This window comes from Tachysurus fulvidraco, chromosome 2 (genome assembly GCF_022655615.1).
Source record: "Tachysurus fulvidraco isolate hzauxx_2018 chromosome 2, HZAU_PFXX_2.0, whole genome shotgun sequence".
NCBI lineage: Eukaryota > Metazoa > Chordata > Actinopteri > Siluriformes > Bagridae > Tachysurus > Tachysurus fulvidraco.
The window spans coordinates 5,758,172-5,779,377 of record NC_062519.1 but is presented as its reverse complement, the minus strand read 5'-3'; the positions used below and the strand labels follow the sequence as shown (position 1 = coordinate 5,779,377).

General features: G+C 36.0%; 2 protein-coding genes across 3 annotated transcripts in view; one reads left to right on the top strand and one right to left on the bottom strand.

Annotated features, from left to right (window-relative positions):
• The window catches only part of LOC113656446 (E3 ubiquitin-protein ligase RNF123), a 133,910-nt gene that overhangs the window by 24,823 nt on the left and 87,881 nt on the right, over window positions 1-21,206 (bottom strand). For both annotated transcript variants that reach the window (XM_027167724.2, XM_047809055.1), the window contains exons 36-37: window positions 19,769-19,893; window positions 10,518-10,612 (exon numbers count right to left, since the gene is read on the bottom strand). In XM_027167724.2, the coding sequence (XP_027023525.2) occupies window positions 10,518-10,612; window positions 19,769-19,893 (220 nt within the window). The remainder of the gene's footprint in view (window positions 1-10,517; window positions 10,613-19,768; window positions 19,894-21,206) is intronic.
• Window positions 2,740-6,379, top strand: LOC113656449 (anti-sigma-I factor RsgI2-like). Its single transcript, XM_027167730.2, has 3 exons — window positions 2,740-2,973; window positions 5,104-5,331; window positions 5,466-6,379. The coding sequence occupies exons 1-3, from the start codon at window positions 2,971-2,973 to the stop codon at window positions 5,784-5,786; spliced, it is 552 nt and encodes a 183-aa protein (XP_027023531.1). The 5' UTR covers window positions 2,740-2,970; the 3' UTR covers window positions 5,787-6,379.

Below are 21,206 nucleotides of genomic sequence, written 5' to 3'. Positions count from 1 at the left end.
CAAGTGAGAAATGTTCTCATATGCGGTATTTCGTGATACGTTGCCTTTTAAACATTTTCTAGTGTTACAAACCTGGATGTGAGATGGAAGGAATTGGGATTGGGACAATATGTCAGGACTTCAAATTAGTTTCTTTACAAACAAAAAATGCAAACGTTGCCATTTCATAAGTATTCACCCTCTCTCTGTGAGCATAATTTAAAGGAGTCTCCAGTATTATTGCTTTGTTACAAGCTATGAAGGAATGTTGAAAAAATGTGGAATCTGATGAGATACTTAGCTTCTGTTTAATTGTTAGCTCTGCACCTTTTGTATAACCCATAATAAACAGCAACTGTGTTTACTTTGCATTTAGTTTAGTCTAAATCAATTAAATATCTCCCTGCATACAGTGTTAGCTTTCTAGCACCTCTCTTTTGTTTATAGTACTATGTTTTGTTAGCATGTTAGCTAACACAAAGAAACCTCATACCTTGTTTTTATAACTCTTATATCTGCAGTTCACAGTCTGCATTGTAAAGAATGAAATCTTAAGTCAGAATAACGGTTAAAGCCAGCTGTATGTCATATCAATTGAGGTTTGGTACAAGGTGCTGCTTCATGATTGTAGTTTGACGCGGCGTTGTGCCTGGAGCACTGTGTGTGTGCATGGAGTAAAATTAACATTTCTTTACTACACACTGGTACAGTAATTTATGTACTAATGCACAAGCCATTCCTGAACTATTCTGATGGTGGGAACACCCCACAAGACCTGCTGATTTGGAGTTCCTGGCAATTATGCCTTGTTCAAAACTCCTATTTTACATTTTACACATCAACTTTAAGAACTGACTGTTCAAATGCTTAGAAAATACATCCCACATCTTGACAGGTGCCACTGTAATGAGATAATCAATGTTATTCACAGCATCTGTCAGTGGTTTTAATATTAGCCTCTGTGTGTGTGTGTGTGTGTGTGTGTGTGTGTGTGTGTGTGTGTGTGTGTGTGTGTGTGTGTGTGTGTGTGTGTGTGTGTGTGTGTGTGTGTGTGGGTGTGTGTGTGTGTGTGCGCGTACAGTACATGTGCGTGTGTACAATCTCAGGTGTAATTTGCACCTACAGAAGATGTCAGCCGAAAGGAGGGAGAGACTGTAGGCAGGTTATGCCGCAAGGATTGATGGACATCAAAATTCCATTAAATTAGATCTAAATAAATATTGCTAAATTATGAATGTGGAAAAAAGTGAAAAAAGTGTTTTTTTCTTTTACTGTATAGTCAGGTGAAAATGATCAGCCTTATTAAAGGAAATAAATCGATTAATGTCCTTGTAATTGACTGTGCCAGACATCATCTTTTAAAAGCGTAAATGGTTACAATTCATTATGAAATTTGAATTCTACTGATCACATACACATTCATACAGGATACCGCATGCAGTGAGCTGCTATTTCAAATTCAAATCAAATTCAAATTTTATTTGTCACATACACAGTAGTAAAATGTTTTACGTTTTCGCATATCCCAGGTTAGTATGAGCCCTGGGGTCAGAGCGCAGGGTCAGCTATAGTACGGTGTCCCTGAAGCAGGTGAGGTTAAGGGCCTTGCTCAAGGACCCAATGTTGATGTCTCAGCAGCTTGTGGGCTTGAACCCCGACCTTCTGATCAGTAACCCGAAGCCTTAACCACTGAACCATCACGTCCCCACAACTTATTTACAAGTGTCTGTTTTATAAAAGATAGAATCCTATAGAATAGGGTCAAAAAAGCAGGATTTAGAAATATAAAATGCATCGAAATAAAATAAAGTAGAATAGATAAAAAAATTCTAAACTAAAATAAGATCAAGTGGTAATACTGTAGCTGTGTAGAACTGAGAAGTAAATAATATAAAGTGGCATTAGCTGCACAGTTACTGATGAAATGCGGTGGCATGAATATAAGACGGTTGATATGAGTAACTGTTATGGATGAAGTGCATGTGTCTAATTATGTGTAGTTTTTTGTGCATAAATATGTAACGTGTGCTCAATCTGCCTCATTTATACAAAAATGCTAAAGTAGATTAGCCAAAATAGGACAACGTAGCTTTCATTTACTCAAAACGGTGTTGGCGTTTTAGACACAAGTATTATTGATGACGTTCTGTCATTTTTGTTCATTTGAATGAGGTCAGGCAGAAAGGTCAGCAGATTGTCTACATGTTTAAATAAATAAATAAATAAATAAATAAATAAATAAATAAATAAATAAATAAAAAGGAACCTAGACATCCACTAAGGTTTATTCTATCATATTAAATGTGTAGAGTATGTTATTCATGAAAAGAAGGGTTGGAGTGAAAGTGGTGGCGTAGCTGATCTTTCCTGTCCTGATAGCTGACTGTAGTAATGTCAATAGGACAAATAAAAATAAAAAAAAGCAGCATGAGCAAAAAAACAAAACCTAATAACTTTACTTAATTTGGTAGATCAACATTGTTGTTCTTAGAAATCAGATAATCCAAAGATTTACACAGATATACAGACTGAGATTAAAGCATGAAGAGTGTGAATCTATTTTAGCACAAAAATTAAGAGTGAGGCCTCTTGGGACATTTTAAATATAATAGAATTTATTGCCATGTTGTGTTGTGGATTTGAACGTAAACATATGGGTTACATATGTTACTAGTGTAGTTTATAACACTGAAGGATGCTGTAGGATAAGTCATGTGACATTCTACAGGGTCAATATTCTGGATCATTCTAAAAAGGAATTAGAGCTAATCACAGAATAAACTGGTGAAAATACATTCGAATTTAAACACGGTGAGCAAACTTCATCGAGCGAGCGATTATTTAGAGAGACTTTCACCATTCATGATCTATACAGCATACTTTGTATGTGTACTTTTTCACACAATACACACCAAACGTTTTACACAACACACTTTAATTTGAAAAATTGAACTTTTCAAACGAGGCACATCCCGCCACCAAGTTTGGAAAATGGTAAGTTTACTGATCATGACTTTGTTGATGAGTAAATTTGATCATCAGGATCCATTTTATTTAACCATTCATGCTTTCTAGTTTAATATTAAGTTTGTATAGTTTAATGTTTAACTTATATTTATATTAGTGCTGGGCAACGATTAAATATTTTAATCGCGATTAATCGCATGATTTTTCTGTGATTAATCGCGATTAATCGCAGCATGCGCAAAATTCAATAATGAAATCAAAAGTCGTGTATTGTGTAATTCTATTCTTTCAAACTACTGCTGTATGAACAAAAGTGCAATAACCTTTGGTTTGTCAAAACTTTAAACAAGTAAAGTGCTTTTTTTACAGCAGTTAAAAGTTAGTAGCAGTTAACACTTCTTGTAAATCTTAACTTAAACATTAATGTAATCAAATTAAATATAACATTAACGTATAAATAAAACATTAAAACAATAATTAAAAAAAACATTAACATTTAAAAAAAAAAAAGAATTATGTCCAGAAGATTTCGGTACCTTTTTCCATTTTTTCTGTCCGCACCAGATATTTTCTGTTTCGCGCTGTAGCTCTCTTAGGCACACAACAAATGCTTTCATTGGTTAAGACGCGTGATGACGCTCATCCCAAGCAGCCAGTAGCCTACTGATATACATCCCACCCCTCCTGTGACCCAGTCTATCTATGTGTATTCCAACGCAGTGAGCAACAGACTTTCAAAATAAAAAGTACGTTAACGCGCGATAAACTAATTGTCGGCGTTAATTAATTAATGCGTTAACGCGATAAAAACGCGTTAACTTGCCCAGCCCTAATTTATATGAATTTCATATTAAATTGTAAGACTAGTAGCTTATAGTCTTAAGAAGCACTAAAGCCTTAGACATGATTTAACACAAAAGTGGAAGATACAGTATAATAAGCTGTGTTGTATAAAGTACTAGAAAGCAATACTTGAGTAAAAGTACAAGTATTGTACTAGAAAAAGAAATGAAAGTTGCCTTTTAGAATATTACTCAAGTAAAAGTATCTGATATTTACTGTACTTAAGTATCAAAATAAATTTTCTGATATTTAATGTACTTAAGTATAAGTATTTGAAGTAAAAGTAAAAAGTAAAATTTCAGTGATTTTCGGTAGGTATAAGAAGCTCTTCATCCGGTAGGAAGAATCTTTCATTCCAATGTATAGAAACATTTCTTGCAAATATGGCCACTTGTGTATAACGTTATCCTCTTGCACCCTGTTCACCGCTATGGTCGGGGTGGTCGTCTCAGACAGGTGCGGCAAACCCGCGGCTCCCGAGCCGCATGCGGCTCTTTGCCCGGTTTCATGTGGCTCTTACGTTAATATCGAAGTTTGTGTGTCTTTTTAATGTGCGTGTTCACGTCGCTTGAGTTCAATACGGTATTTTCGTCAAACACGCATATGAGTGGGGTGAAAATACCTCAAAGTTTCCCAGTAGGAGCAAGATCATTTGAGTAAACAATTTGTGTCAAGTTTGCTCTCAAAATGGCAGGGGAAAAAAATGTGATGATCATGTGTGCCCATGTGTATGATGTGGCTCTTTGCGGTAACACAGTAAAAAATTTGGCTCTTGGTCTCTGACTGGTTGGCCACCACTGGTCTACGATAACGGGAGGTCCTCCAGCAGGTGCTTCCATGGCGGTTTCAGTTGTGCTTCCGCCTCCTTTTGGCAACATTACGCTGAAATAGAGCGTGCGGATCTCCGTAATGCAATCTAGGAGCAGTGATTCGCCAAACCTCCCTTATTACAGTCACACACATTTCTTCTGATTTTATTTTGTAGTAACGAGTAATGAAAATGCTTAGTGGAAATATAACGGAGTAAAAGTATACATTTTATCTAGAAAATGTAGTGGAGTAAAAGTGAAAGTTGAGATAAATTTAAATAGCGAAGTAAAGTAGAGATACGTGAAATTCCTACTTAAGTACAGTAACGAAGCATTTTTACTCCGTTACATTACAACACTGATAATAAGTAATACATCCAGTCTTGATTCTGAAGAGAAATGTCTTTATTTTTTATCAGTATGCCTCAGTATGAACCTGTTCATTTCTGTTTGTTTTTCTGAAACAATTAGTTTCTCTTAAAACCAACTCTGTTTCTTATTTCAGTTCCAGCCTGAAGAAACAGTGCATGTGCCTGCCACTGATACACCTGACTCTGTACATGTCCCTGTCAACATCTACGCCGATTACTACCCAGTGTACTACCATGTCCTGCCACCCGACTTCTACCCCAAACTCCCAAGGGTGAAGATTGCTGTAAAAGAATGCTTCTTCCCATCTCCCCAGCCTCCTCAGAACCACCAGCCAATTCTGCCCAGAAGGAAGAGCATACTGGTAAATTATCAAAAAAGCACTACAGTAAAAATCCTTAAGGTTCTTAGAAAAGGTGTTTTCACATATTAATTCCAGACATTAAACTATCTTCACAATTTAACTCCAACTTGTATTTCCTACAAAATACAAATCAGGTACACAATGATGGAGGACGAGGCATTACGGTCAGCAAGCTTCTGGGAGAAAGAGCCATGTATCCACCCAAGACCTGGTCTTTGCCCAAACATGTATCTCCACCCAAACCTGTGTCTTTGCCCAAACCTGTGTTTCCACCCAAACCTGTATCTTTGCCTAAACCTGTGTTTCCGCCCAAACCTGTTTCCAAACAAACCTGTATCTCTGCCCAAATATGTGTCTCCACCCAAACCTGTATCTCTGCCCAAACCTGTGTTTCCACCCAAACCTGTGTCTCTGCCCAAACCTGCGTTTCCACTCAAACCTGTGTCTTCCTCTGAACCTGTGTCTCCCCAAAAGCCTGTTCTTCCACCTGAGACCATGTCTCAACCGGAGCATGTGTCTCCACCCGAGACTTTGTCGCAACCCAACCCAGATGGCTACACCCACTAATGTGGCCCTGTTTGTTTATGGAGCCTTAAACCTAGTTCCTTAAACATTATATGCCTAAGAGAAACTTGAAGCATAAAAAAAGGGAGAAGATCTTGCGTGATGAGGTCACATGGCCGAGAAGCTAGAGATCTGATTCGAATAATGAAGCTGCTGAGATTTGAGGATGTTCAAACAATCGATAAAACACAAAGGGCATCCATCGTTGTTTATTTCTTACTAACATCCAGCCAAAATCCACATGAACCTCTTTATTACTTTATAATAAATTATAAAAAAAATACTGTAATAAAACAGAAACAAATACTCGTCTGCAAAGTCAGAAACATGTCGATGCCTACTCAAAAACAGAAAATCTCAGTCCTTAATGAACATCAAAGCTCATAGCTACAGTCTGAAAGGGTCTGAGTTCACAAGTAACTGGGTTTATTCACCTCTGAGTTAACACACAATCTTATAATAATAAACCTTATATGAATTTTCATATTTTGCATGCGTTTTTATTTAAGACAACCGTTATAATTACAGCATCCATAATCCTTAATCATCACCACACAACTAGGATCCATCTTAAGCAGCATTTTTTATATTTCTTTAAAGGTAAGTTTTATTTTTCATGATTAGCACTTTAAATTTTAAGTGGGCTCGGCATTTAAATGATTCATACCCATATTCCCAACGCCCCATCCCCAGGATCATAGGTGACCTGTATAGTGTCTATAAAATAACTGACAGGAGATGCATCCGAACGTAAACAAGCATTCTTGAGATTTTCACGTGCAAAAAATATATTTAAGTCATCATGACATATAATGTCATGTCATGTCATGTCATGTTATGTTTTATGTAAACATATCTTCCAGGACATAATAGTCAATGATTTTCTCCAAAAATGAGTGGTATTAAACCTGAAAAATATACCTTCCTTGCTCTCTGAAACTTTACTTAGACGTCTGCTTTGTCACATATACACACATAAGGGCCTTGCTCAAGGGCCCCAATCCTCCAACCAACAACCCTGAGCCATAAGCGATTGAGCCAAGATACATTATATATTTATACATTCAAAATAGATTTGTAGTTTAAAATTTGGCACTATTTTTGAGAAATTATGAGAGACTTCATGACCAATATTGTCCTGGCCCATACTGTGAATGCACGAAATATGAAAAGTATGTAAAACGATTAAAGAAAGATTTGGGATTGGGATTAAAGAAAGATTGGGAACGCTGGCTTGCATCCTATAACAGCAGGCCCCAATTGTTTTATTCCATATTTATACAATGTTAAACATGACCAAGATACTATTACAATAGTCAAATTAGTGCGTGTAAATGCATTACCTAATGTTAATGTCATTATGTCCATTTTTTACTGGGAAGCGTTAACCACAATAGTTACCTAACAATTTGTTCATGTACTTAAGTCTATAAAATTTTATTTAATTTTTTTTAGTTGACTTTATTACTTTTTTAGTTTTAGGTTTTTTTTGTTGACTTTATTATGTTTCAGAAAGTACAATGTAATATATTTAAGTAAAACAAATATATGGAATAATGCTAATATAATGCTTATTAGAAAAATAAAGGTTGACTGTCTTTAAACACCTAGTCATCATGTAAATAACATAATTATATTATCCTACTGCACATTTTCACCAGAGTTCAACCACTATTTTGATCACTTTATATTCCCAAAATGAAAGAAAAGCACTTAACGACATTTTCAGTGGCAGTGCGTCTGACATTTAAATGATCAGGACTCAGAAACCACTTCAGGTGTGTGAATGAAATGAGATGTCATCTGGGGGTTTGGTGACAATATAACACAAAATATTATGTTGCCAGATCCACTTTACTCGTGATGAGTCACTCAAGCTGCAATCACAAATCAAGCCACTTGCATCTTCAATAAAAAACAAATTTCTCCTGGCAGTTTAGATTAAAGGGTGCTGGAGTGGAATTACTTTTGACACAGAAGGGAAGTTTATTGTAATGCAAAAATAGATAATTTACTATATTAATCTTTTTTAATCTTATTCAAGTGGGTGTGTCAGCAAATGAGATTCAGGAAATGACATAATTTGAAAGTATCTTCTGTTTAGTACTATTCATTTAAACGGTCACTCAAATTGCTGTAAAATCCTAAACATCCCACAAATACACTATATGGTCAAAAAGATTGTGGAAACCTTGAGGTCTGCTGTGCAGTCAGTGTTCAAGTTCATCACAAAGTACTGTCGTTCATTGGGGTTGAGTCCGAGTCATGGCTCTGCTCAGAACACTGGAGTTCATCTACACCTTGTCAAACTATTTCTTTATGAACTTTATAAAGGTACATTATCATGCTACAAAGATATCCTGGACAAATGTTTGTTTCAAACCTTGTAGCAACACTTTAGAGAAGAACCACATATAGGCCTAATGGTCAAAACCTTTTTTCCAGTATATTTTACACACTGATCCCTAGAGCCTGAAAACATAATATTGTAAACTGTGGTAAAAATAGACTGAATGAACTCATTTATTCATTCATTCATTCATTCATTCATTCATTCATTTTCTACCGCTTATCCGAACTTCTCGGGTCACGGGGAGCCTGTGCGTCTCAGGCGTCATCGGGCATTAAGGCAGGATACACCCTGGACGGAGTGCCAACCCATCGCAGGGCACACACACACACTCTCATTCACTCACGCAATCACACACTACGGACAATTTTCCAGAGATGCCAATCAACCTACCATGCATGTCTTTGGACCGGGTAGGAAACTGGAGTACCCAGAGGAAACCCCCGAGGCACGGGGAGAACATGCAAAATCCACACACACAAGGCGAAGGCGGGAATCGAACCCCCAACCCTGGAGGTGTGAGGCGAACGTGCTAACCACTAAGCCACCGTGCCCCCACTTAATTTTTCTTTGTTGGTTTAAATCTTAAGTCGGTTCGACGTTTAAATGATTCATGCCTTTATTCAAAAAGCTTCATTCCCAGGATCTCGTAAACAAGCATTCAGAGTACATGGCTTGTACACGTTTAGGTGCATGGCTGTAGTGTAGTGGTAATTCTACATCATTTCGTCATAAGAACAAAATAAATCTTGAAACCTTTACTTGAATGAAGAAAATAATTTAAAATAGATTGCAAGACATCACTTTTATTCATTTCTATAAAGCTCTATACTGTAAATATCCTCGGTTGACAACTTACCAACCGATTATGTGCAAATTCAAATCTAATCCAAAAAAAGTTGACTGTCATCTCCTCACCTTGTGATGATGAATCACAAACACACTGTCTTATGTCTACTGTTCCTGTCTTATGATGCAGCATAGGCTCTGGTTTGACACTGAGCAGACCTACAGCTGTTCTCTAACACACTGTAAACTTTATACTCCAAAATGCAATCATGTGGAATTTGAGAAATGGCTCTGCAACTATCAACACATAACAACTACGTTAACGGCTAGTCTGACTTTTTAATGTAAGAGACAGTTTTGGCTGAATCATGGATGCATTTAGAGCACTAAAATCTGATTTTGCCTCGACCTGCTTAGGAAGGGAAGGCACCGGAGATCGTATTTCATACTGCAGACGGCTCTGTTTTCTGCAGTCTGACTATGCGGTATTCTCTCAGAGCTGGGAGCAGCAAATGTGCACGGCCTAACATGGAATACACACTCAGTCCATTAACGCCAAGCCACAAGATCATCTTGCAACTCTTTAATCTGACCTCAAAAACACTTTAATGGCTTTTACTAAACCCTCTATAGAGCATTATAATGACTAATGACTTGTTAATTATTTAGATGCAATAAATTTTTGCAAAATAATTTATATAATGCAAATAATGGACAGGAAATGAACACTGTATGCAATCAAATTCCAAGCAAATTTCAAATGTTTTTTTTATATTAGGCCATTTAGGCACTTATCTAAGATCATGTTGGACTGAGATGAAATAATACGTCAAATAGAGCTGTTGTCATGACCAGCACTGTCAAAACCAAGACAAATCCAAGACCAAGACTTGCTAAGACTAAGTTATATCTGCTCTTAAGGGGGTTGAGGTCAAGTCAGAATTGAAGTCCAAATGGAAAAAAGAGTAAAGATCATGACTAAAAATCATCTAACCTTCAACACCAAGCTTCTGCTTGAACTAGTGGGTTTCTTCTCTGCATTACATAAGTGATTAAGCTGTTTTCTAGAATAGCGGTTTCCTTAAATCTTAAAAATCCTTAAAAAATAATAAAACAGCATCCTTTGGGGATATTTATTTTAATTTATTTATTTCAAAATTTTGGTGAATCTATAGTATATTTTGTTTACAATACTGTATTAAACCTATGTTCTTGCCAATTTTTTATTTACTTAGCTTTATTACAGACAAGAATGTGCAATGTTCATGATTTAGAAGTTAAAAAGGAATCTTTTCAGTCATTAATATTTTATCAAATTTAATCGTATAGTGAAGCCAGTATCTTGATTCTCTTCGTAAGTGAAACCTACCTTTAAACCCAAAATAATTTATAAGTATCGAAAATCTGTGCATATTAAAACCTCTGTAGTTGGAAGTGTACTGAGATCCTGACGTTGGATACTTGTTTAAATCGATGTACTCACCGCTGTTGAGGCTGCAGCCTGCTTAGACTCCTCAGTCAGGAAAGCCAGCATCTTTTCCACCTTTTGCGCTTCTTCTGCAGTGATGTAGTCTGTATCTTTAAAGTAAAAACACAGACATGAAGCATATTAAACAAAGACCTTGCAGTGGAGGTACACAAATGTTCCCCTGAAAGTTTCTATATTAATGCGGCCATTCTTCTTGGTGGTTAAAAAAAAAATTAACTACTGATATTGTGAAGTTTTCCATAATTAGACATTTTTTGGAAGGAGACTCCAATACCAGAAAAAGTCAAAGGTAAAGTTGTAATTTAAGTTAAGTTTTCTTAGTAAAACAACAAGCTACGTCTTATTAACTTCTAAAGATTGATGTTATTCAGATGCAACAAAAAGGAAGGCACATATTTATATAGATTATTTAAGTATTTATGTAGTTTTTTTTAGCCTTGTAATAGTCAATTTAAGATGCTTTTACTGTCATGCTTTTTACTGTTTAAGATGCTTTTCCTCCAGGAAAGACACAAGAGCTACATAAGACAGCATAGAACTATGGGCTAAAAATTATATTAACCTCTCCATATAAAGCATATAAAGTGGATTGTTGCACGAAACATGACAAAACAAATGCAAGATAAGAGCGCGTGCACACAATATGACACACTACCAGACAGATACATACAATAGCACCAACCGGTATTCAGTTCTTCACTTTTCTGGATGGAGAATTTTCTGGTAACATGCTTTTTAATGTAAATATTTTGCCTTATTAACTTCTGTGAGAGACTGACTGTTTGTAGCTGTTATAAAATGCTTTTATAAATGATAATGAGAACTTGTTTTGCAGTTTGTTCCACTACTATAAAAGAATACAAGTATTATGTGTCCTCTTCAATAAAAAAATGTCAGTGCTGCCAACTTTACTTACTATATATACGCAACTGTACTTAAAGACTTCAGGACGTGCTGTTTTGGGGTAAATAATAGATGTCTTAATGATCCTATAACAGCATGCCCAGTCTTGTTTTGTGCCAATCATATGCAACTGCATATCCATTATGTATTTAATAACAGTTTATGTAAATCCTCATATATTATCATCATTATAAGATTTACAGGTAAAGCAGAATTGGATATGTGCCAGTATGCCTTAGTCTTGACACAAGTTTAGGTATAGGTGCACAGCCGAGTACAATGTGTCAGAATGCACAGTACATAATTCCAAGAAGAGTATAAAATTAGAACCTTTGTCAGTCAGAGACATTAAAACGAAACAAAAAAAAGGAAGACGACGAAAAGAGAAAAGTGCCTTGTAGGTCTCATTTAGGTTGCTACTCCATCCATCAACAGCCTGAGCCCTTGGTGCTTCTGGCCCCAGCCAGACTCATCACAAATGCATTTGGACACTGAGATTAGGTTGATGATTATTGTGTGGAGTGGTGGGAAGCCAGCCAGCTCGCCTCGAGTCTTCCCTTGCTTTCTCTGGGTTACCATTCCACAATTGCAATTTCATGCCTGTCTAGTCTGCAAGCTCCTAAGTTGGCCTTGATACTGCCAATCATTAGTGATCCTGCCATGCATTCTGGTCCGATGAGCAAAATGCCAGCAGCTCAATGACAAAAGGATGGAGCAGAGATTAATAAATATCCCAATCGGATAATAACTGCATTAAAGCACTCAGTACGTTGTAATGGGCAAGATGTCAAGAGGGAAAGAATATGCAATCATTGCTGTGTTCCGAAATGATGGATTTGTTGGCAGGTGGCCCGACTTCCTCATACATCTCGATTTTTATCAGCGCATGTTTAGACACAGGCACTGGATTTGATGAGTCATAATGAAGGGAGAATTGTTGTCCCACAAGGTGAAACCTTTCTCTGATTTTCATTTAGATGTCCGATTCTAAACTTCTAACTTTATCTTTTAACCTGGTTGCTTTGTCTTCTGTTGTTCAAAGTCCATACTTTTGTACAGTAATTATCAGCTGTCAAACTAAGGGCTCTGTGAAAAACAATGAAGGTTATGATATGGTTGTTATTATATATAGTGAAAGCCAATATTCTATTCAGTGGCTTTAAGCAGAATTCCATAGACCTCATCTGTTAGCTGAGATTGAGCAGATGGGAACATGTCACATCTGGTCATTTCAATACGACTTTGAGTTTGACACTGCATATTAATGAGTTGGACCTGAAAATATTGTCTAAATGAAATATTTACTGCGTTTGGAAGAAATTAGAAATTAGAAACATTAACGTTGAGGTATTTTCAACAGTTCTAGAAAACAACAGGATAATTAACAGTGATATAAATTCATGAATGATGCAAACGTAAAGAAAAGCTTTTAGACAATGACATTACTAGCTAATGTTTTCTTCCAAAAGGAAAGCCCATGCTAACCCCTATGACATCAAGGCATTAATTAGCTACTCAACTCACTCTAAAAGATCTATATCGCAACTCCCTGCAACTGGATCAATCCATTCTCTCCACTAAGTTGGCAACTGGAGGACAGCCAAAGGTTTCCCATTTGTGTGAACCACTAAACCAATGGTTTATGATCACACCCATTCTATGAAAAACACTTATGATGGCTTCCTCATCCTTAGATCTCATGGTGCATTGACCTATTCTCTTTGGCACACTATGAACTTTTCAGTATAACCTCGAATGGTTTGATTGTCTACGGTGCACAATCACATTTTGTAGGAAAATTAATATTTCTGAATTCAGCATGCGGGAAGTTCCTTCTAACAAAATGGCTCAGTAAAGTAATCAGCAGCGACTGGAGCATACCATCATTATTAGATTTTCAATTACTTTAATCTCTGGCAGGAAACCAAAGAAACAAACGGTGGCAAATTGGTTTGACTTCATGTAACTTCAGAAAATGCTTTAAGGGTGTGCAACACCAACAAAGGCCTCCGTGTCCAGAATTCACTTGCAAAGTGAAACATGCAAACGACATTAATTCATTATGAAGCCGATTTTTTATGCTCTAACCTTTTTTTTTTGTTCGTTTCACTGTTGACTACAGCCTAGGTACCATGTTTGATCTGGATTGTAATATTATTTTGTATCTATGTATCGTATAGATTTTGTATTAATGCAGCACCGAGATTGGATCCTAGATCTCTGTCTCAATCTGAGTCAGACATACTGTTGTTTGTTGAGGTTGTTTTGTTTTGATTTATACTCTTATTAATCTTAAATTAAACATATATTTACACGTTGCATATTTGTAAATTATCAAAAATTCTACAGCTTATACTCTTGTGTACACAAGAGTAACACCGATCGACCATATACAGTTATTGACGGTTTCAACACCATCGCTGTCAGTTATATTGCTGTGCTTTAAACGGTGCACAACCGAATAGTTCTGTGGCCCTGCGGCAGTGTCTTTCCATTGATGGAGAGCTTAGACATGTAGATGTGTAGGCAAATTTTGCACAGCAACAGATGGCCTTCAATTACACACTGTATACCTTTAATCTGCAACTGTTACTAACAGTATTTCACATGTCTCTGCAGGGTTTGAGAATATATCCTTATAAACAATCCATTTTTTAGAACACAATAGGACTAATGCCTTAAAAATTCTAATATACACAGTTAAAGCACCATATGTTAATGACAGATTTCAGGGATACAGTGATCCCTCGTTTATCGCGGTTAATGGGGACAGGAACCCCTCGCGATAGGTGAAAATCCGTAAAGTAGGATTGGCTCTAAGTTTGACCTTTTTACTGATGGTCATCATCTTCCTCTTCCTCTTGGGCTCACTTGGGCACGGCACTTAGGAGGGCTTAACGAAAAGTTAATTTCGAACACAATACGCAAGACACAGCGTGAACGAGAGTGGCGAGATACAACAAGGGAAGAAACTGGGAGAGGATGCGATGATGCGCAGATCTCGCGATGGGAAGCAATCATGTGCCTTGTCTGAGTGCCCGTGGGCATGTACAAAGCCTCTGAGAGAGTCTATCTGGCATCCTGGGAAACGTTTTATTTTTATTTTTCAATGAATATTTTTGAAAAATCAGCGATGCACTGAGGCCGCAAAACTTGAACAGCAAAGTGGGGAGGGATTACTGTAATACATGCTATGTTCAGATCAGGACCAGGTAATAAATGGTTTATATAAATTTCATTTTAAATTTTGTAATTTTGTATAAGTGACGTGACATACGGCTAAGTACGGTGAACCATACTCAGAATTTGTTCTCTGCATTTGACCCATCCAAAGTGCACTCACACAGCAGTGAACACACACACACACACACACCGTGAACACACACCCGGAGCAGTGGGCAGCCATTTATGCTGCGGCGCCCAGGGAGCAGTTGGGGGGTTCGGTGCCTTGCTCAAGGGCACCTCAGTCGTGGCCGGCCGAGACTCGAACCCACAACCTTAGGATTATGAGTCAGACTCACTAACCATTAGGCCATGACTTGCCCCACAGCATCTCTGTAAAGCTGCTTTGAGACAATGTCCATTTGTTAAAAGAACTATACAAATAAAATTGAATTGAATAAATTATAGGAACATTTTAATCATAAAAGTGTGTTCTACTTAATCCTGAGTACTAAAACATGCTTAGCTTTGACATTTGAGTACAGAAATTACTTTGTGGAAAAAATACACATTTACCTACAAATGAAATTATATCTTGCAGCAAAATAAAAATCCAAAGCAAAATCAATAGAAGAAATGGTCTGAAATGAAAAAGGACAATGTTTTGCCATGTACATCTTGCCCTTCAGACTGAGGAAGGCAGTGAATGACAGATATGAATGGACAGACTTACCCCAATATTGCATCACTAGAACAGCAATGTCAGGAAGAATGATATAGTTGAGAGAATTCCATATTTGCTCAAAGGACATTTATAAGAGTGAATTAAAAAGAATATGTTATACATGACATGTGTGTATTAGGTGGGTTTACACGGGGAGGCGAGGGTTGGGATTTTGTCCAATAATAATAAAATAGTATATTAATAATATCCTTTTTTGGTGTTGGTCTTCTTTGTGATAATTAAGAAATATATTTTGCACTTAGGTCTCTTTTTCTGTGATGTTAGCAGCTCTGTGCTCTGATTGGTTTTGACCTCAATTCTCAAGAACCGCTTGACAAATGCAAATGAGCAACTGTAAATGTAAAAACAAAGCTTCAGGCAAACCTCTGGTGCTGCATTAGAAATGGCCTCCGATACCCAACGAGCCAGTTAAAGGGTGCAAAGCAAGAGAGGAGAATGAGGGGGTTTGAAGAAAAAAGAGGGGAGGGAGTGAATGGCAACTGGCCATGGTGTCCATGGCGACCCTACAGTCCCCATGGGAACCAGGCAGCCCAAAGCATGTCCTTGTCCAACAGGAGGACAACTCGGTAAGAGGCCAAGCTGCACAGGCCTCATGGTGAGTTGGAAATTGAAGTCATCTGGTAAACAATCATACAGCTGTATGTATGTATGTATGTATGTATGTATGTATGTATGTATGTATGTATGTATGTCAGTCTTATGAAATGTGAGAGACATAATCATCTTTTTTAAGTGCATTTAATCGTGGGCTTGTTGTAAGCCTTATGACCAAAGTTACAATTTGTTTTGTCTATTTTTATGAATTACATAATTAAATCATATAGACTGTGTATGAAATTACTTAAATCCAAAGGTACCTGTACTTTTTTCCATCGCCGGTATGTAATATTCTTTTCTGCCATGACACTGTAGTTGAAAGAGGCAAAAACTAACAAATGATAAAATCATGGGCTTCATAAAAGTAATAAAATAAAGTTGATTTTACTACCTCAAAGTGACACATAGTGTACTTTCTTCTCTTCTCTTTAATTCGCTATATACAGACCAAAACACCACACTGGTCAAAGTGATAATTTGAGACTTTTACAAGTAAGTTATTTTTTCCCCTTTGTAAGCTCTTAAAAAGAAGAAAAAATGATCATGATGCTAGTTGAATGTTGAGGGTTGAAGTAGCACTCAAGCCCAACCAACCTGATTCAGGAATCTTTTAAAGACCTCTCTTCCATTTAAATCTCCCGAGCTAAATCTGTTCCATGTACAAGCCTTACATGGAGTGCAGATTTATCAACTCCATTTAGACTAAATAATTTATGAAGGCACTATACAGCTCAGTGTGGTGAAGGCTTGAGGTCTGTAAAGTGGTTAGAAAGCAGAACTGCACCACAAGGCCAGCTAAGCAAAACTGGAAACAATCAATGGCACTGCATTGCAGGTTTGGGCAGGTATGTTATTGTCAATTATCCATCACCTGTCAAATTAAACAATAGAAGTGAACACAGGTGGCATGAAGGAGCATCACGTTCACCAGTTCAGACCTTCAACTGATTTAATTTACACTGTTTTTTCTCAACCGCAAGTTGAAATTGTATGAAATTTTGCTCAAAAGCAGCCAGGTTCATTAATGTATTATGAATTAGTCTATCACGATAACATCCTGCCTATTCATCAAAGCATTCAAGGAGCAAACCCTAATTATTCATACAACTAGCTTGATTTGCTAAAGGGGGTAATTAATAGTTTCCCCCCACATTGACTGCATTTTCATTACACTGTGCGCCATACAAATGATGGATGCCCATCACCTTTTATTCCCGCCTGAAGATTTTCTCTATTGACTGCAATCCAGATGCTGAAGCCGAATCGGTTTTAAAATATGATCAAAACGTATTAATTTTCAACCTAATGTCTTTTCACTATCTCTGTAGCAAAGGTAGGAAATGTGTGATTTATAATAGACAAAAAACTGACCGTATTCTCTCAAAGATCACGTGATGGAAATCGTAAAGCTGATTCTGAATAGTCACGAATCATTACAGATACACAATAATATTATAAAATAACATCTATATCTAAAGTGGCCATTGTTTGTGAATAAGCATGTGTGTGTGTGTGTGTGTGTGTGTGTGTGTGTGTGTGTGTGTGTGTGTGTGTGTGTGTGTGGTGTGTGTGTGTGTATGTGTGTGTGTGTGTGTGTGTGTGTGTGAGAGAGAGAGATTGTGCCCTGTGAAAGACTGACATCTTGTAACCTGCCTTGTGCCCAGAGTATCTTAGGATAGGCTCCAGATTCCCTGAGACCCAGTACGATATCCAATGTAAAGAACGAATGGATATTGATGGATGAATGAATGAATGGATAGATGGATCATACCATTCCATAGTAATCATACCAACTATGCATGATCTTTCCAATTTTACTGTTCATAAGATAAACTAACAAAGCACAACAGTAAAGAATATGATTTGATTGTAAAAGATTTGTGGTATTTGCAATCAGACCCACAAAAGTGTAACATTTGAATAAGCTCAGATTCTTCAAAGTATTTCCTTTGAAAATGTTTGCAGATTTAGAGATTATTTTACTGATAAATTCCAAAAGCAAAAATGTGTTATGAATAAATGTTTTATTGATTGAGTTGAACTGCCTTTAACATTATTATTACATAAAAACGTCATTCTTGAAAGTATATATTCTGTAAAAAGGAATTGAGGTGAAAATCCTGCTCTGTTAGTTTAAGGTTCCTAACTTTTTACTGTAAAATTATTTTTTTCTTTCTGATTCTGAACCTATTTGAATGTTGACCAGAAACATGAAAGCAACAGATTAAAAGTAATTGAATCACATACGATTACAGAGTTTATAGATTGCATAAAAATAATTAAGGAGCATAATTATCCTTGATTCGTTCAATATGTAATGCGGCTGAAAAGAATTTATTTAAAAGATCCTGGGAGCGATTCATACTAATGATGGTGGTGGTGGTGGTGGTGGTGATGATTATAGGCTTTTAACTTTTTGTAGTAGGACTTATAGAAAAGCTGCATGACTGTGAGCAAAGACATACAAGTAATATTACTGGGCTGTGCTTCATCTATATTTTCATATTTTTATATTGTTTTTATATAGTTTTCTTATATAGTTTATACTTTTTTATTATTTTATTCTTATTTTTTGCTTTTTTATACTTTATTTTATATTTCTTATTCTTATACCGGACAGTTGCATAAAGCATTTCACTGCATATCGTACCCCTGTATGTATGTATATGTGACAAATAAAATTTGATTTCATTTGATTTTGATTTGAGATAATGATTAGAAACTGCTTTTACTTTATCATTAAAAGCACATTAAAAACATTTTTATGGAATGTTTGTGGAAAAATTAGTGCAAACACTGTTTATCTGTCAGATGACATTGTTAAATGACAAAAGAAATGAATTAAAGGTGTAAGTCAGTGTTTTGTAATTATTAAGCAAAATAAAATAAAACCTTTGTGTTCCTTAAAAGGGTGAAGTTTAACAAAAATTGTCAAGTAGTTTATAGTGAGATACTAATGGTAAAAAAAAGAAAAGGTCCAAAATGTTGTATTTGAAATAACCTCTAATGAGGTTCAACCTTTTGAATTCCCTAATAGGCTTTTGGAAGGACTCGGCTGTAGTACTGTATTCTGACCGCCTCAGCAAACCCTCACTACATATTCTTCCTGATAAAACTCTTCTAATTGCTTCCCATGTTCTTTCAACTATTCTAACAGGAGACAGACATACTGTATTCAAGGCTTAAGATCCTTTGTGTTGCAGATGTAGACCTTTTTTTATTCAAAAGCCTTGCGTGATGCAAACTATTACCCTTAACTTTATCATGTAGTTCAATGTTGGGTTTCTGTAAAAAGAGTACTGTGGTGTGAAATATTACTTCCAACATTCTAATGCTTTTTTACAGCAAAAATTCACCAAGAAAAGCCTCAATTTAAAAAGAAGAAGCTGTCAGAGAGAGGAAAAAAGATCTCAAACTTTCCCCAACCATGTCTTTAAAGAATATTATATTTATATAATAGACCACAAGATGAGTGCTGTCTATCAGGTATGAGCTGAAGAAATAGACAAATGTGTGATGTTCAAAGTCTTCAGAACTGTAGCATGTTCTCCAAGATGCTTAGAAAAAACTTACCAGACTTTAATTTCCTTCACCAGAGACTAATGATGCATTTTAGAGACTAAACCTACTGTACAGCGACTTAAGAACTTACAGCTAATATTGGCTTTGTTCTGTTTTTTGCTCTTCGCTGCTCTTAGAATTTATTTTATACCGAAAAATATTAATTGCATTCTTTTTAAAGGCCTAAGACTTTTGCACATCCCTCTGGTTAACACTAGACTAATACCACCAGATACAGTGCAGTAGGTATATACCAAAGTTTTATGAGTAAACTCACAAGAGTGCAGTGAGAAGTTTTTGGGATCTGCTCCAGCACTGGCTTCTCCACGTCCCAGCAGGTGCTGGATGGAGTGAAGCTGGAAACACGGGTCTGACAGCAGCACCGAAGCTGCCTGAGCGATCCTGTAACACAACAGAGATCTGACTTTAGTGACATGCACAAAGTACTAAAAAAAACCCTCATACTTATCAAAAACTTGTTAACTTGTTAACAACCTAACTAGGACTGCTAAACTCATATGCTTGCAATTATTTTATTAAAATAAATAAACAACGTAATTTCATAGGTGAGTGTCTAAAAATAATCTAAGCAAAAACTTAAAAAATAATAAATATAATAATATTAGAAAGAATAAATTCTTAAATACAACATTCATAAATGTTGATTGGATTTTTACATAGGATTATACTTTTTACATTGTCATACATAAACACACTGGGATATAGCACCCGATTTTTAACATTACACAATCAGATTACATAATAAGAAAGTTTCAAATTATATTGGTGTCATTAAAGTAGAAAAAAAATTTCATGAACCTTATTATTTTCAGTAATTATTATTATTATTATTATTATTATTATTATTATTGTAATAATAATAATAATAATAATAATAATAATAATAATAATAATAATAATAATAATAATAATAATAATAATACCTACTTATAACTGAGATCAACTCACCATTTTAAACACAGACTGAAACCCAAAATATTTTTGATTCACTACATATGATCCTTACACAGGGTATAACAACATTAAAAAATTCATTTTAGATACAAAAACAAAAGGCATGTGACTACAATAATTACCTGACAGAAACGCAGTCATTTTTACATTATAGTATCTGTCATCATATAAAAATAATACATCGTGCATAACAGCTTAGAGTACAAATATCAAATGGTATCAAAAACTCAAAAAGTAAAAAAATCAAATACAATATTTCCAATTTAAGATAAGCAACAATCCAAAACATAAACTATAACCCTAAACCATTTTTTTCATGTGATGGTGAGAGAATAGTGTCTTCTTACGTTATATAAGTGTAAATGCACAGGTGTAAATGCACAATGCATAGAAAGAAGTGAGTGATGTAAAACCAAGTATGATTAAGGTACTGTATGTCAGTTATCAGACAAACAACAAAAACAAGCCCATCCAGATGTATTAACAAAATCTGGGAAGCACAGAGAAAAAAACAAGAGATACGGACAGAGAGAGAGTGAGAGAGAGAGAGAGAGAGAGAGAGAGAGAGAGAGAGAGAGAGAGAGAGAGAGAGAGAGAGAGAGAGAGAGAGAGAGACAAACACAGAGGCTGTCATCCACTGCTTACATGTGATGAAGGTCAACACCAGGAGCACACTTGTGCTGACAGCACACAGACACAACACCTCAGTGAAAAACAAACATGCTTCTAAGAATAGACGC